The sequence below is a fragment of the Gallus gallus genome, chromosome 10, assembly GCF_016699485.2.
Source record: "Gallus gallus isolate bGalGal1 chromosome 10, bGalGal1.mat.broiler.GRCg7b, whole genome shotgun sequence".
NCBI classification, from domain to species: domain Eukaryota; kingdom Metazoa; phylum Chordata; class Aves; order Galliformes; family Phasianidae; genus Gallus; species Gallus gallus.
In genome coordinates, this window is record NC_052541.1 from 4,110,311 (window position 1) to 4,127,873 (window position 17,563).

A 17,563-nucleotide genomic window follows, 5' to 3' on the forward strand; every position below is an offset into this window, starting at 1 on the left:
GAGACAAGGAAACAGAAGAGCAATAACTCATTAGCAGAAGGTCTGCACGCGTGCAATCTGCAGTTTGCCAGATACCTACAAGGGAGTTTCTTCAGAGTACAGAGAAACGTGTGAACTGTTGGTATATTACAAGTCTTTCCTTGAGATGTCAGTCAAGAGCTGCAATAGAGCCTTGGTCACTCCTGTGCTCATTTTCTTCCTGAAGATACAACTCTCAGTACCAGCGTCGCTGAATGGTAAAGTTTTTTGGCTATTTTATTGTTGCTCTTATGGCTGGGTAGCTAATGTACGCAGAAAACTAACACTGCTCTTGTTTTGTTTTTTAACTAATATTTCAATAGCATGCTCAGTATTGTGTATTGGTGCAATGTGCAGTTGTTTGCAATCAGTGTCCTTATATCAATTTCTCAAAATAAGTATTCTGATCTAGAAAGAAAACAGAAATCTGTCCTCTGATTTAGTTCACGTTACAGACTGCCTGTGTGCTCAGCGTGCCTTTGCTTTGTGATCCTTCTATGAAGCAGAGACCAGCCTTCCTTAGTGTTAGTACTACCCTTCTTTGGAACCATAACATCTTTCCCTCTGCTCTTTTTATTTTTAAACCAAACAAAAAGAATGCAAGCCCTGTGATGCACCCTATTTCCCATGTAATAAACCTCACTGCCTTATATTTGCATGGGACCTGCTTCAGGAGATCAGCACTCCATCAGCACTCCTCACTTTCTTTTTAGGAGTTAATTTTCATCCATTCAAGCTTATTATAATCCACCTAGCGTGATTATAGGATAGGAGGGAGAATCATAGTATAGGGTTGTGTGAGAGCATGAATATTCACGGAAGGAAAAACCTGAAGGCTTGCACGTAATCCAGAGCAGTCTGCTTCCCGGGCAGCCCTGCCAGGATGAGTATTTTGCCAGGTTTTCAGCATGAGCTACACAGGGTGGAATTCCAAACTTTTCAGCTCAGCTTGTTATTTCAGGCATATTTCCTCTGAAAAATTGCTAAATGGCAGAATCTCCCACCTGAAAAGCATAGGCTTTTAGGCTCAGTGCTCTGCAGAATGACAACACTGAAGGCCTGGAATTGAAAGGATGTATTGAAAAGGTATGTCTGACAATACATCCTGCAGGGAAATCTGGAGAACTCCCAGTCTGGAATGAGACAGCTGCTGCCAACAAATGGTACGAGGTACAGCACCTGCCTGTTTTTGACATCTTCCCAAGTCAAAGACCCAAATAAGATGCAGATTGTCACAATTTTCCCCTCCCAGTTTACCAGCTCCAAGGTGTTACTGGAAACATATCCATTCCCTGGAAATTGATGAATCCTAGATACACTTTAGGCTCTAGGGATCTCCTCTGGCATATGCAGGCATGTAGCTGTGTTACTCATCAGCACTCACTACAGGACAAGCAAAGAGGCAGGAGAACCCTCACAGGCATGGAGCCGTTGGTATTGGAGCTTTCTAGGCATGAATCAGACTTCTGGCCGAATTCAGGAGACTGTGTAACAGTCTGCTTCATTCTAATTTCATTATCAAGCAGAATAAAGGTAACACCAACCTTGCTCACAATCTAAGGATGACAGCAAATCAATTCCATAGCTCTGACATGTTCATTTAGACAAAATCAAGAAGATTCTGCCATCTGTTGTCTGTTCATCTCCCAGTCTAAGTCAGATGAAGTAAGTGTAAAATGTTCCTTAGCCCTAGCTATACAGGTTGCTATAATTGTGCTCATCAGTAAAGGTACAAGGGTAGTGAATCACGGGGCATGCAAGATGCTCACAGGCTGAGAAAAATTTCATTTGGTAAAAGACTTTAAGTTTTTATTTATTTTTATTTTGAATAAAAGCCCAAATTGCTGAAAATCTTTGAAATTCCTTAAGGTTGTTCTACATTACAAATACATATGCACATATTTATGGTTTTGATACTTCATGCATATATTAATGTGAAGTAGGAGCAGGTGTGGAGATCAGCTATTTCAGTTAAGCCAATGCTTCTTCAAACCCCGCTCAAATGAGGATGTAAGGATTTCTAAAGCATGTTGACAGTTGGTAACTATCAGTATGCACGTGGTACCTACGGAGTGTGCTGACCACAGAACACAAGCAGCCCCAAAAACCTCAGCAAGGGATAATCCCAGCAAACAGAAGTGGAGAAGAGTACCAGGTTTCCCATGCAACAATTGAAAACAGTGCATGTACTCTCCACCAGAAGGAACCTGGGGAATCCAGCCAGGGTGATTACACACATCTCATTTTAAAAATTCCAGTGTAACAGAACAAGGCTCACTGGTCCCGATGTGCTGGAACCACAGAGCTTAGTGTTTCCAGCAGGTATCAGCATGTAAGAGCAAAGCGCGGCTGTTTGGCACATCCCCACAAATTAATCCCAAACATTTCACACAGCAGTTTTTGGCTCTTAGCCAAAAGAGCTGTGAGTGCACTGCAGAGTACAAAAAACACAGCCATGAATCAGGTACTGAGCAACTGTGTGCACCTAGGGATAAATACCTGCCTGCACACATGCATACACAAGCACACACAGTGCACGACTCGTCATCCAGAGCTGCCTCCTAAGAAGATATTTCAGTGAGTAAAGTTCTGCATTAGCCTGTTAACCACGATTGTTCAGGTCTGCCAGGACAAGTGCCTGTAATTACACGGCTAGCTGAATGACTCTAAGTTGATTAAAAAATATATATATTTAAATAAGTATTTAAATAAGTCAAGACATTTCAAAAGCCATGCAAAGGCACTGTTCCACATTCAGTTCCTTAAGCAATGGGTGAATATTGATGATTTTAGCACCTACTCAACCCCCTGGGATTTTCTGAGTTATGTTGGTTCCTTTATCACATCCTCTTTTTCCAAAGTCCGTCCATTTTCTGTATGGTTCAGCTGGCAAATCCCAGAGAACTTATGCAGAAGGGACTGCCTCTCATTTCTCAGGGCAGCAGCAGGCAATCCCCTGATATGTTTCAAACAGCTCAATTAGGCATGGGAATTTTGATGACAAATTCAACCTGCCTAAACTCCTTATGTGCCTCACCTGAAGAAATTGGGGATGCCTATGTACAGTCTGTGGCTATTTAAAAAAAAAGAGAGAGAGAGAGAGAAGAAAAAAAGTTTGGCTCCAGAATTTAAGCGACCACAAGAAACTGAAGTCCTATGGGCAAGATCTCTGAATAACCCTAGTCATAATGTGGTTGGGAAGGGCTCATAACCTTTGAAAACTTCTTTGTTTAGCCCAACATCTGGAACTAGCAAGTCAGATGAAAGTAAGTTTCAGCACATGGATTTAAGGGGCAATTTCTTTCTTTAATTTACAGTGTAAGCTCAATTTCAAAGATTCACGCTAATATTTTGTTTGTTTTTAAACAGGGTCAAAATGGTCCTATATCGGTAAGTACTAATTTGTGCGTTAATTAACTAGAGACTAGAATTTAGCTAGAAATTTCATTTCAAGTGAACAAATCCTCTGGCCAGAATTTCCCCATTCAGAGCTGTGTTTCACACACCACATGTTCACAGAGAAGCAGGCTGTACTGAGAATCTCAGCAAAAATGCTTCTTTGTAAGCCCTTGGAGCAGCCAACGACAGCTCCAGGAATCTCTGTGATCCAACCTGCTGCTGAGAGCTGCTCGCTTTGCCTGTGCTCCAGATTACCTGACTCAACGTGCTAGTGACAGAAAATTGTCAGCTGACACGTCTTTAGGTATTCCTGTAACCATCAGCACATGTACATAGATTTCATATTCTCATCTAGCAAAAATTGTCTGACATACTTTGAATAAAAGAAGCTTGGGTTTTTCCCCTTGCCAGCAGCAAGCACACGAACCTAACTGTGCTGGTTAGTAAGGAAAACAACGGTTCTTTTACTACCAGTGAAGGAGAAGTTCTGCCCTTCTTCCCAGGGCCATGCATGTTCAAATTAGTTACTTATGCAGTCTGGGGAATTTGGGTACCAGGGTATTATTCAGATATGTTCTTTGCAGTACTCAACCTCGTGTGTTCCAGTTAAGTGCTTTGACACTGCAATCCTGTTTCTAACATAGTTATTTTTTCCTTCAACTGCTGTTTCTTAAATCTATTTAGAAAACATATAACAGCAACTTCAAAAAAAATCAAAATAGCAATTGAAATACACAGAAAGCTTCTTTTCTGGAAAAAAGGAATGTTGATGTGCACAGAGAAAAATGGCAATTAGAAAGGCTGCAGTCAAAGCCAGAAGGGGGCCTGTCCTCCATAATCTCCTGCTGACACTGACTCGTTATGGCAGCCTTCACCTTCCACCGTTTTTACCTTTACCCCTTTGCAATGCTCCCCAATAAAATTAAGTCAACAGTAAAACAAAGTACAGGCCACTGTAGTCACTGCAGGCTGATCTCGAGATTGAGGGTCAAGGTACAAGGTTAAGGGTGGAGAAGAAATTCAGGTGCCAACCGATAGAACTGGAGACCTGTGCTTCAATTCTTTGGATTCTGCTAAATATTCTAACTTCAGCTCAGTGAAGAACTTCAGCCCAGCTAAGAACCTGTGCTAAGATACCTCCTCTTCCCTTAAGAAATGGCAGCTATAGTGAATGCACTAGAACATGCCAAATTTTCTCATACAGCATTTGAATGGGGTGGCAGGGATAGCTATAGCCCTTAGCAATTCCTCTAACTCAAAAGCTTCCCTCTGGACACATATGCAAAAGATCTACATGTACTGGCCATGTGTACGTAGGATGGTATGACTGAGCTCAGCCTGTGCTCTGAGCAAAATGGAAACCATGTGGTCATGTTGTTGTGGCACGTAGCCTAGACTCTCAGCCTTCACTACTGACTCAGCCCTGGGCTAACTGCAGCTGTACAGCTTCCAGCTGGCTGAAAGCAGGGGCAGAGTGCTCTGTGTGACTGCAAAATACCACAGACATTCCCCGTGCTACTGACCCAGTGCATTTTACTACTTAATTGACTACAGATTAAGAGAACTTGGATCTTCTGTGAGAACCTCGAGCAACATGAATATTAACTGATCATCAGAGCAGAAGTCTGTTGGTAACACAGGCGCCTCACAGATCTGCTTCCTTCTTCTGTTGGTCAGCCAATGTGCAAGTCCTGCAAGCACTGTCATCCTTGAAGGACCATCTGCTCTGACATCTTAGTGAGATGACAAAAAAAGTCACAAGCACTATTTTAGGCTTGGAAAAGAAAAAAAAAAAATCAAAGAACTAGATCTATTTAGTTTAAGAGAAGCAAGAAACGGCGTCCTCTGTAAGTACTTCCAGATGAACACAAGCATGCCCACAGCAGGCTCTTCAGTTTCCAAGCAAAAGACTTAAAAAGCAGCTGCTATCTAAATGAAGTCAAATCTAGACCAATTCATTGTGACAAGCAAGCTTCCGGAGAGAGCAATTAGCCATTGGGCAAGAATAAAGCACATCTTATCTGCAACAGTTAAATAAAGACTTCCCTCCCTACCCCCCCCCCTCCCCCCCGCCAAACAAAAAGCTTCTTTAAAGTAATAATTGATCCAAGGAGGTCCAATGGCCTTGGTTACCAGATCAGTCTCTGTGACCCCAAAATATCTTCCTGCTTTAGGAAGAATAAATGAATCTTCAAGTATTAGAGAGAAACAAAAGTTACGAGCACTTCCTCTGGAATTTAAACCCAAACAGTCCCAGCTCAGAGCTTGTGAACAGCTGCTTGCTATTAATATGTAATTAAATAGACCAAAAACGTCTTGATGTTATCTATTCTTTGTAGAGACTGCCTGGGGCAAAAGGTTGTGAGGAAAAAAGTTCTGCAAGAGTTTGATCAAGTTATTACAGGTCAAATTACCATAACACTTTTCACTTCTGCAAATTAGCTTTTTAGTGGGACCTATGCAGTACTACTAGATGGAGCCCAATGGTTTGTATGATAAGGAAAAGTTCATAAGGATCTGGCTTTCTGTTTGCTGGAAAATATGGAAGCTTTCCTCTGTCAACATGAGGTCACTTCTGTCAGAAATTCTCTTCAGAATGCAGGAATAAGCCACATTAACATCCACATGCCTGTAACTTTTATAGGGAAAAGTCACTCATGTCAGTAAATACATAGATATAGTTTCACTTGTGCAGGAGGACTTCAAGGAGAGACAATACCACCATTAGAGGCTCAAGAGCACTGTGTTTGGCTGTGGTGGTATTACCACAGGCCTAATCCACTGAGCTACCCCCAACAGGGTTAGATAAAATGGCAGCCGAGGTTGTCCAAAATCAAGGGATAGTGAACTGTCGCTATGTGAGATTTCTGCTGGCACTTCCTCCGCCAGCAAACACATCTTACTATGGTAATTAGGCCCTTTTCAATTAAGTGGAATATTGGAAACAGGAATTGAGAAAAGCTAAATTTAAAAAAAAAAAGTCTTCAAAATTCAACAAAGGCTCCTCTTCCAATTTCCAAATGATAGTTGAATCAGTCTGGGGGAAGGAAAGGCATGTGCTAGCTGGATAGAGTTAAGGCTGACAAATGTGTCTCTTTGTCAATTTATGTAGGTCCTGATGGAGAGAACACCTGGCCGAAGAAATATCCATTTTGTGGAGGAGTATTTCAATCACCGATAGATTTTCACAAAGATATTCTCCAGTATGATTCAAATCTCTCACCTTTAGAATTCATAGGCTATAATGTGTCTTCCACCGACCAGTTTACACTGACTAATAATGGGCATTCAGGTAAGGGAGCTCAATGACAGCAAACAATTGTGTAGGAAAGTTGCTGGAGTTTGTAATCTTGTATTTTATGGGCAAATTACTTTCATTATCATTTGAAGTTAAGCTATGATGCCGTTTCATCAGCATATGCATACCTAGAGAACACATTAGGGAAACTTGGGAATGTACAAAGCACCAACGGATTTGCTGCAAGCAGAACTGAAAAACTGTGGTTTTCTTCAATAAACTCCAGGCATGTCAAAAATAATTCCTGCTTTTCTTCCTACTTTGGCTGAAGTGCTCTGAAACAGACTTGGTGATTATATTAGAAAGAGAGAGAATGATAAAATATGGGTGCAATTGGTCTCTGATATTCTAATCAAAGCAGCTCAGTTGAGTTACATGGAGGAAAAAGGAAAAAGGAGCACTATTCTGTTCCTTTGACTTGAGGTAGAAACCTATAGCATAGGATAAGACAAATGGATAAAAGAACAGGAAGATAATTAGAAACAGCTTATAAATATGCCCTGCCTGGCTGCATTAAAACTGTCAGAACACAAAGTAAAAAGCAGAGAAGGTGCAGTCCCATAAAGGTCTGCAGTATCTACCGTATCAACACTACATACAATAACAGTTAAGTTAGTCCCACCATTTTTTCCCTTCATGAGACACTTGAGGACATGTAAATAAGGACATGTATAGGGCTCTTCTTGTATCCTCTCAGCATCAAAAGAATCTCTGCAGCCTCTGCCTCTGCTCTTCTCTGGCATGCTCTGTTAAAACATGCTTGCAATGCATACTTCTCTTCCTTGTGCTTTCAGTAAGGTAAAGCTGCTCTGTACAGCACCATAAACCCATTCTTCAGGTAAAGAGCAATCTCTTAGTTGGTGCAATGGAAAATAAACTCTTTGTTAGAGTGATCATTACAGCTGTTATCTTCTCTTATGGCTGGAGAAGAAATCAGTAGGGTGCTTAGGACTGTCCTAACAGTCACTCCTACACACAGCTAAGGCGCTTCACTGCCAGCTAAAGCAGATACAGTCACCTACTTCAGCTAGACAGAACAGCAGACCCCAAGAAATGCTTTTTAGCTAACAGAAAAAGGTTTGCAGCTCATGAGTTTTGAGCCTTGTTTTCCTTGCAAGTCTGGGACACGTCAGAAACAAATTATATTCACATTGAAAACCAGTAAAGATAAATTGCAAAGCAGATGATCTTTTCCTTATACAAATCACTGTTTAATGAAGTACCCAATTTCTCAGTAAACAATGACATAGAGAACATCTCAATTCCCTTTCTACTGTAACTTAAATGCAAAATATAAGCTAGTCTGTCCTCCACGCTGAGCAGCATTGGCATGCATACAAAAAAGCTCACACCACCATGCTGAAAGAGGAAATACTAATATTTTAGGTCAACAGATATCTCGCTGCCTGACAGCAGCACTCTGGGTTTGACTGAGGAAGGGGAGGGAGAGAGGGATCAGCAGTTGGTGTTGACATGTGCTCCTGAGAGAGGATTAACAGACAGAGGAGTTCAGTATAACAAGAGTTCAAAAATACTATGAAATATTAATTTATTAAGACATTTTAACCATTATAAGGGGAATTAGAGAAGGCACATGAGCCTAAGTTTTGCTTCAATACTTTGATAACTTCCTCTTTAACAAAGCTGAGATTATTTCGCATTCTTCAAGGAGGACAGAGATTTCCATTAGCAGTAATTCCTACATTCAGTTCATTTAGTTAAAGAAAACAGAAAAAAGAATATGCTAAATTCTTCTGAGTTGCTTAGAAAGAGTTAATGACAAATTAAGTGTTCAGCTCCTATCTACAGACTGAGATTGATTCCAAGTTAAGAACGTAGCTACTCTGCTTTGTTCTTTCCCTATGTATTATGTTTAGCTATCATAGTTTTATTTGCCCCCTCCTTAAAAGCTGTGGTATCATCTGCCCCCACCTGCCTTCGGTCTGCTTACAGTGAAAATGCATCTGTCACCTACCATGCACATCAGAAACCTCCCATTTGAATACACTGCATCTCAACTTCACCTGCACTGGGGAAACAGGAACAAGTCGGAAGGCTCAGAGCACACGGTCAGCGGGAAGCACTTTGCAGCAGAGGTAAGACACACTCACATCAATGAAAGAAATAAAAAAGGCTGTGTGCTACCTCAAATGGGATCTTTACCTTTGGTGTATGACTGAAAAGGCTGCAAGGTTCTAAGCCAAGTATTTATGATCTGGGTGTAAAATATGCTTTCTGCACCACAAATAGGGTGGGCTCCAAAGTACTACAAGTCAAGGAGGTATATTCTAAACTCAGGGCTGGCACTGGGTCTCTTAAGTAATTTCAAGCAGATTGCTTGGTTTCTCTGTAATCTTTTAGCTGCACAACACTGCTTGGCTGGGTTTGAACAATGTCTTCAGATGCTCTTCTTCTATCTTTACTCACTCTTTTTGTTCCATTGGGGAACTACTTATTATCTTTCCTAATCCTAAATTACGGATTTGGGAATAGATTTTGGAAAGCAGTACCAATTGGATACTTACTGCAAAACGATCAAAAGAAATACTGTTTTGTCAGAAACATTTACCAATGCTGGTACTACAAACAAGGCGCCTTGAAGATGAAACAATCATTCCTTTTGCTCCCCGGTCACGTAGACAGGAGGCATAATAACAGCCAGAGAAGAGCTGGGAATGGGTATTTCAAACCTTTTGGTTTTCTCCAGAAGGGATCTCACCACTATGCCCAGAAAGCACTGAAGAATGCTGTTGTGCTGTTGTCAGCCTGAGATGGCTGCAGTTATCTTTTCCAGTTGCAAAATAAAAACGTTACCATGCCCATGGCATTATCCTGAGAACATATCTCCTTCTCTGTAGGTGCATATTGTACATTATAACTCTGAGAAATACCCAGATATAGCAGCAGCAATGGACAAAGCAAACGGACTGGCCGTTCTGGCTATTCTTCTTGAGGTAGGACACAAGGCTGGGGGTGTTGTTGTTGTTTTTTTTTTAAACATGCTTTCAATAATTCAGTCATTAGAGAGCTTTAAAGTAATGCTGGGGTTATTTTGTAATACTGCAGCTGAATAAGTGTTCCTCTTTTTCTGTTTCACTAAGAAGGGCCAGATTCCATCAGCACGTATGTAAACAGGTACTGATGCTTTCCACCTCATGTTTTCCAGTAAATTCACTTCAATTGTTAAATCAATTATTGTAATCATTTACAAGCTAAGTATTGGTATAGCTTATCAAACAACAGGCAATTGTGAATTTCACACCTGCTTACTCAAAACTGCTTACTGTAGGACGAAGCAGTGTGGGCCCAGCAGAAACATACAGACGCAACTCTTCCTTTGGCAGCTTAAGATAACTGGGATGTGACCATTGTTTTCAGGATGCAACATTCTGAGAATATTTGAATCACAGCCTACAGCAGCAATACAGAATTATAAACAAGTAAATTCAGGGCTTTTTTTGGATGACAGGACAAGTTTCCTATATTCCCCTCCGAGGCCACACATGTAGGCAATTAAAGGTAATAATGACGCTAAGAAGCAATTCTGACAAGCTTGTATATATATAAATCTATATTTTCTTGAGAATTAAAAGTCTTAATAGAATAAGCTTATAGAATATATTCTTAATAGAATAAGCTTAACTATCAAGACAACTTTAATTGCAGGGATTTTCTGCAGCATAAAAAAAATCCTTCACTCAAAGTCTAAAAATACTTCTACACTTCATTGAAGAAGTGACAATGTCCACAGACCAAGCTCTAATTCAAGTGGCTATTATCCCACCTCACTTCCTAGCAGTTCTAATTATATGTCAATAATTGTGTTACATTTCAGTTCATTTGGAAGCTGCAACTGTGAAAAGCTTCAGAGTACTGTGTATTATGCTGAGGATTCTGTTTTTTTCCAAATAATGGTGTTTAAAATCAAATAAGGAAATGTTGTTAAGTCTGGTGATTAGGTCTTTGAAAACCTTTCAGGCAGCCAGCAGCTCTCACAGTTCAGCTAAGGACACCAGTTTACCATGTCTGCTGTCAGAGGAGTTGCTAAGCATCAAAGAATTCATAAGAAAGACACTGATTATTAAACCAAAAAGCTGATGGTAGCAGTTAGAACACATGGTCTTGCTTGCTAGTGGAGTTACTGCCCCCACCAGTATTACCCAACCCTGCATTACCCAACAGTTCATTCTTCATCTTCGTGGTCTATGAGGAGCAGTAGACTGAGAAACGTTTGTGGCTGGAAAGATGTGGCTTGGACTAGAAAGCAGCAGATGAGCTGAGCAGCCTGTCAGTTGAGAACTTCTGCCTACTGATGTTCTCAGAGGAAATGGCTACTCCTCCTTTGTGCTGCAGGCCAAACAAGCAAAGCAACTCGGCCTTTCAAGTGTGTGCAAAAGGCCTACGCTGCAGTTAAGACATGAGTATAACAAAGCACCTTTAATAGCCACAGAGAGACTAGGAGCCTTATTGGGAACGGTACCTAATATTTCAGTTGCGAAGAGTAATCCTATTTAATTTAAATCTGGAGAGTGTACAGTTTCCTTAGGACAGAGTTCATCAAATACTGCTTGTTGCTGTGTGCAGAAGCACAAGGACCTGCACAGTTAACAGTCTGCTCATTACAGATTGGACCCTTCAACCCATCATATGAAAAGATCTTCAGGCACTTCCGGAATGTGAAATACAAGGGTGAGTGGCTGTACTGAAGTACCAGATAGGTACACTGTGACAGGCTGAACCAGCTGCAGAAACAGTCCTGCAATCCCAGGCAAAGCAGTCATAATCTGAGAGACTTAGAATATTCAATGCATTACTCTGGAGAGTGTATAGCTAGCAACATACACACACCCATGGGGGCCTTATTTCTTGCATCAGCTGTTGTTTGGTTAATATGGCTACAGGTTATTTTACAAAATTCTGATTTGGTATCTAAGTCAAGATTGGTAGATAGGAAATGCAGACTTTCGGGTTTCCTATGTAAAACTGGGATCATCTCTGCAAAAAAGTATTTTTCCTCTCCTAGTGATCAAAGCACCCTGCTTCCTGCAAAGCACAATCACTTCACTAATATACCATCCACGCAGTAACGATGCAGCATTTAACCCAAATCCTGTTTTAGATCAGATGGTCCATGTCCCCGGTTTCAACGTTCAGGAACTGCTTCCTGACAGACCAGATGAGTATTATCGCTACGAAGGATCCCTGACAACTCCTCCTTGCTACCCAAGTGTTCTCTGGACAGTCTTCCGGCACCCCGTTAAAATTTCACAAGAGCAGGCAAGTTTAAATACAACACCTATTGTCCTGACCGATGTTTATTAAGGGATAGTAAATGGATATTCTGGATTTGTTTTCCTGGATTTGTCTTACTTTCTTATTGAACTGGAAAGTGACTATTGCTAAAATCTTTCAGGCAGGGTGCACGTCACAGACCTGACTTAAATCAATACCCTATTCACTATGGAGTTAGCCCATCTTCAGTTGACCAAAATGATGGACAGCCAATCAAATAGCAATCGGTATAGTAACAGCTTGATAGCTCACAATAAAGTGAAATTCATTTAGTTTTACTGTGTATTTGCTCCCTGTTGAGAGTCTTTCCACGAGTCACTACCAGATCATTTTTGTCAAGGCTTCATGTCTGAACCCTAAAAATCTAAGTTCTTCTGTGCTCTGATCCTGACTTAGGCATGATAGATTGAGTAGATGTTAACGTTTCTAAAAACCTTGTGATGCATTATTTGTCAAGCCTGAATCCCCAGACTTTTCTCCAAGGTTAACTTAAGGTTTTTGTTCTCATCTAATTAGCTTTTTTTGTTTTCAAGTGGACACTGACGAATTACATAAGTTTGTAATCACCATCTTCCAATTCATCTAATTATAAACACAAGGACAAAAATGTTACTAAAAATGTTATTATCGCTTTTAATATGATATTTAATTATGGTGTGCTCCCTGTGATTACAGTCAAGTCTTAACTTCATCCACTGTACCAGATCGTTTACCAAAGCACGAGTTCTTCGGTGAGCTCCTTCATGAAATAGCACTGCTTAGGATTCAGACCGTGCTGCAAAGCACCACCACATTTCCTCTCACTCAATTCTCCTGTCAGCTAATTACTAACCAGCCTTTATTTTTTCAGTATATAAAACACACATACAGGTAGGGGTTCCAGAGATGTGACCACTGTTTACACATTATTCTCTATTTGGGCTCACAGGCCATTTAAGACTTCCAAGTATCATTTCGTGTACCCCTTTCTGCTTGACTACGTCTACAATTTCCAACAGAGACGGTTTGCAGTACACCAGCACTGTCTTTTCTGCTTCTGGGAGCTGAACAGTGTGCTTTCCTTTATAGCTGCTGGCATTAGAAACAGCCATGTACTGCACAGAGAGTGATGACCCAGAGCCCCTGGAAATGGTCAACAACTTCCGAAACGTTCAGGAGTTTCGAGAAAGACTTGTATTTATCTCCTTCCGCGAAGGTAAGCTGTACAGACACTTCTATGCAAAGAAACAGCACACAGTCGTTTGGGTAAACTTGAGATATCCATGTGGCAGTCCTGTTGCACTGTACCAGCACAGAAGTATCAGAGTTCCACTCTCCTGCACTTAGCTTTCTTTTTTTTTTTCCCCCCTTCTGCATGGGTAACTATGTAAAAGTGAAGGCATTCAAAGAGTATATACAAAGTTTTGTTTCACAGCAGCTTATCAGCTTTATCAGACAAGCCATACCAAGCAACCCTTCTGACCCCGATCAAAGAGAAGGAGATGAAGGGAGGCGGACTGTTCAGCCTCGTCATGCTTAGCAGAGCTATCAGCTGTCACTCCAGACACTAACTAGCTCTGCACAGCTGAATGCTTTCAGCCAGCTTAACTGAGCTGGCCTTCTCACCTCAGTTACATCTCTGGTTCCCAGTAATACCAGGCCTGCTTTTTTGCAGACAAGAAGTTTAGAAGGAATCACAGCTTTGCATTTCAAGGAGATTGTTCTGGGGTAATTACAGAGAACTGGAAAAGGCCCTCAAGAGAAACTCAAACTTGACAAGTAAAAATAACTTATAACACTGCATATTTTATGAGAAAGAACTGATTTAAAAGCTTAGTTATTCAGCATTACACAACAACAATATATATTCTTTGCACAGAAGCCTGCATCTGCAGTGAGTTTAGCTGTGCCCCACAGTAAGGCATCTGAGTATCTTTTTAATGCAAAATGCATTGCTCCAACTTCGGCGTTGTCCTGCAAACAAATGCTCTTAAGCAGCTGTAAAGCTGGCACCCACAGAGGGCAATCTAGGCAAACCACTACACAGCTTGAAATTGAGAGTAAAATGTTTTTGAAAGAAAAAGCAGACCACATGAAAAAGATTAGCCGTGCAGTAAGCTTTCAAGTTAATAAAACATTTTAGCATGTCATATCAACTTTGCCTACTAGTTTCTCTCATCTAAATGAAAGCACAGAAAACACAGGAGTTATCTATACTGAGAAAATTCTCACCACAGGCTTTACTTTTCAGTAACATAAGAGAAGCCCATGACATCCTTCTACTGTCACATACAGGGTATGAAGCATGCCCTGCAACTAACTGGCACTGGACAGCCCTACTCATGGCATGATTATCTCTGGTGCACAAAGTAGAGCAAATTGCAGTACATGATGCAAACAAACACGATAGAAATCTCAAAAATAACTGGCTTCTGCTGTTTTGCACTTCTGGGACTGAATGTCCCAAAACTGCTAGAGCTTTAATTCCCAAAGTTTGGGGAAAGAGGGAAACCAAATAAGCTTGGACAATAAGGAACTTAACTTAAACCCAGGCTCAATTTACTAAAGACACGTTCAAGCAGAAACACTGAAATAACAAGTTCTGGAATGAGCAGCTACTGTGTGCTTAAGACTCAGAATCTTAGGTGATCCAACTTGCACTTTTTCTCTCCTCTCAGTTCATAAAGGAGGCAAGCGTATGTTACTGGTTTGCTAATGCAATTTACAACAGTCAGGGATGAGAAATGCTGTTTTCCATCTGGGTCTTAAGCTGACTCTTCTGCACTTGTCTACTCTCTGTAAATCACGCTCAATTCTTAAAGTAATGAGTTACAAGATCTGATCTCAAGAACTGAAAATCAGACAGCATGGTTTTAATCTAGGAATCTTAACACTTCACAGAAATGGGATAAGCATTATTATGTCTATCTATAGGATCAAATTTGACCTAGAAGTGACATCTTCAAAATTGTTCCTGTGAACCAGTGCCAAAGCCAAAAACATTTGGCTCTTCCTCTACTAAGCTACACTGTTTGCTTCCCATGCAGAGGTGGCACCTGCTACAAAAGCATTTTCAGTTTTTCCTTAACGTTGGCATAACTTAGCAGGGCTGAGTTGTATGGGTTATTGCCCATCCTGTTGTTCTCACCCAAGAACTGGTCTCTATGGCTACAGAAGGCATTGCTCAGTGCTACTTTAATAGAAACCCCATTCAGTCTAAGTACACTTAATTATAAAGGCTCATTGGCCACCAGCGAACCGCAGCAGAAATGTTCTACACAATGCAAGAAAGGTATTCATCATCCCTGTAATCTCACATTCCACCTACTCCAGCCACAAAAGCTCCCTCACAGGTGCAGTCCCTTAACTCAAAAAAAAGGAAAAAAAAAAAACCTTTCCCCCAAAGCACAGCTGAGGTGCACCTGGCTGCTGGCTGCCAGCCTGATACTGCCAGAGGTAGGGCAGGCAGGAACAGAGCCCTCTTGTTGAAAAGGGAAGGAGAGGCCATTCACTGAATCACAGCTTGGGACAGACAACTGCAGAAATCTATGAAGGAAATTCTGTTGTGCACGCTTCAGCCCTCAACTGAAAAGCACTTCTTCAGAGCAACGTTTCTGCCTTTGCAGTAGACTGGGGGCCGCTTATCTTCATCAGAGTGCGGATGCCACACGATGGAGCCATTGAGCTGTGCTTTGTGTCCCAAATTCAAATAACTGAAGTATGAGATCATCCAAGTTTGGATGCCAATGGCTAGAATCTAAACTCATGCTCACCATGAATAACCACTAAAATTCAGAATGTCTCAATAAGCACTGAAGTTCAAAATGTCTCAAATCCTAAAGGATCACTCACCAAAACTTAAACATGCTTAAAATGTATTTTGCCTGTTAGCAATCTATTCCAATAAAACCAGCTCCGCATACACACAGCTGAAATGTATTACAGCATTCACAGAATCACAGAATTGCAGGGGTTGGAAGGAACCTCTGGAGATTCAAACCTTCCATTACTCACAAATCAAACAGGAACTGGTGTTGCTAAAAACCTTTCTATCTGAATTTCCCATGATGTCCTCATCAAACAGAAATCTAAAATAAGAACTTGAGTTTTCCCTACCTCTCCTCTATAAGCTACAGGCTTTTGTTCTGTAATTTTCTATTTGGTGTTACGTTTTGCTGCCCATGTGATGCACCTTCACTGTAGCAAAACTTGCCTTTATTTAGAGACAACCGGTCATTAGATAAAACATACAAAATAGTGAGTGAATGAAATACGAAAATGTAGTGAAGAGTACTCACCTTCATGGTCTTAGGGTAGGCCAAAATAGCAAAAATAGTTTTACTGTAAAAATTATATATGAAGGTCTTTTCAAGAGTGAGATTACAGTGAAAGTGCTTAACATCTCAGTGCAAACATGAGATCACACGGTTGTTCATACTGCAATCTGAATTTTGTTCTTACCTTTCTAGGTGCCTCTAATCAATGTTATCAAAGACAAAGCACATCACTCTTCAGCTGCTCACATTCAATAGTGCCCTGCCACGAAAAAACAACAGGCATCAAATCTAACATCCTTCGTTCCCTGGGTTTAGCTCTTCATTTTCACTTATGCTCTCTAATATGTTACAGCATGAAATCACAGAATCACATCGTGATTTGGATTGGAAGGGACCTTAAAGATTGAGTTCCACCCCCTTCTGTGGGCTGGTTGCCACCCATAGATCAGGCTGCCCACAGCTCCTTTCTGCCCAGCCTTGAACGTCTCCAGAATTGGGCACCCACAGCTTCCCTGTGCAGCCTGTGCCAGGGAACCCAAAGACATCTGCTACGCCTTTGGCTGAATGTTGGTTCTGTGACTCCAGCAGGTGTCTGATTTGACATCCCAACTACAGACTCAGTTGTGGGACTGGGACTTTCTGATACACATCTGTGCAAATGTATCCATTCCATGACTGCAAAAGTGATACAAGCATATGGCAGGAAAGTTGCAGATGTAGGAAGAAAGCGTTATGACAGGTTAGAGATCAGCTTTCTCCTCTGGAGTAAATGAATTCAACTGTTTTGTATGCTTCCCCTTTTCTTCTAGGTGTTCTAGTTTCTGTTGTGATAGCCTGCATTGTGGGAGTTCTCCTCTTTCTTGTAGTAGCCTGTTGCCTGTGCAGGAGGAAAAGGTAAGATGTTCTGCTGCCATATCACAGGAAAACAAGTCAAAGCAAGTTTTTTTCTAATACAGAGAAGTGCTTCTGTGTCTGAGAACCAGAACGAATTTCACTGTGGTAACATTTGATCTTTAGGACGTATGAACTCCTCCTTCAAGATCTGTAATCACAGTAGATGTTATTTCTCCAGTATCATACAGTTCAGAGTAGTTCTGTTTCATTGCCAGCAAAATATCTTTATGTGGCTAAGAAGGATCTTCCAAAGGGATTTGTTCCACCACCAGAGGAATGGTTGATTTTTGTGAAAAATAGCACCACAGTTCATTATACTGACAGTGCCACAGTTAACTCCTGTAGCAACGCTTATATCAATCCTTCACAGGTACAAAGACAAGAAATAGGGAAAAACACATGAGCA

At 41.0% G+C, this 17,563-nt stretch overlaps 2 protein-coding genes across 4 annotated transcripts in view; one reads left to right on the forward strand and one right to left on the reverse strand.

The window, feature by feature from the left end:
- Nucleotides 1-17,563, reverse strand: part of USP3 (ubiquitin specific peptidase 3) — a 79,542-nt gene that overhangs the window by 51,522 nt on the left and 10,457 nt on the right. For all 3 annotated transcript variants that reach the window (XM_046899243.1, XM_046899242.1, XM_015278952.4), the window contains one exon: nucleotides 16,448-16,522. The gene's annotated coding sequence lies outside the window, so the exon portion shown is untranslated. The remainder of the gene's footprint in view (nucleotides 1-16,447; nucleotides 16,523-17,563) is intronic.
- Nucleotides 1-17,563, forward strand: part of CA12 (carbonic anhydrase 12) — a 27,848-nt gene continuing 10,285 nt past the window's right edge. The window contains exons 1-9 of the mRNA XM_413756.7: nucleotides 1-236; nucleotides 3,388-3,408; nucleotides 6,530-6,709; nucleotides 8,669-8,811; nucleotides 9,574-9,669; nucleotides 11,341-11,404; nucleotides 11,835-11,992; nucleotides 13,076-13,202; nucleotides 17,073-17,157. Coding sequence (XP_413756.4) covers nucleotides 146-236; nucleotides 3,388-3,408; nucleotides 6,530-6,709; nucleotides 8,669-8,811; nucleotides 9,574-9,669; nucleotides 11,341-11,404; nucleotides 11,835-11,992; nucleotides 13,076-13,202; nucleotides 17,073-17,157 — 965 coding nt within the window. The 5' untranslated portion in view covers nucleotides 1-145. The remainder of the gene's footprint in view (nucleotides 237-3,387; nucleotides 3,409-6,529; nucleotides 6,710-8,668; nucleotides 8,812-9,573; nucleotides 9,670-11,340; nucleotides 11,405-11,834; nucleotides 11,993-13,075; nucleotides 13,203-17,072; nucleotides 17,158-17,563) is intronic.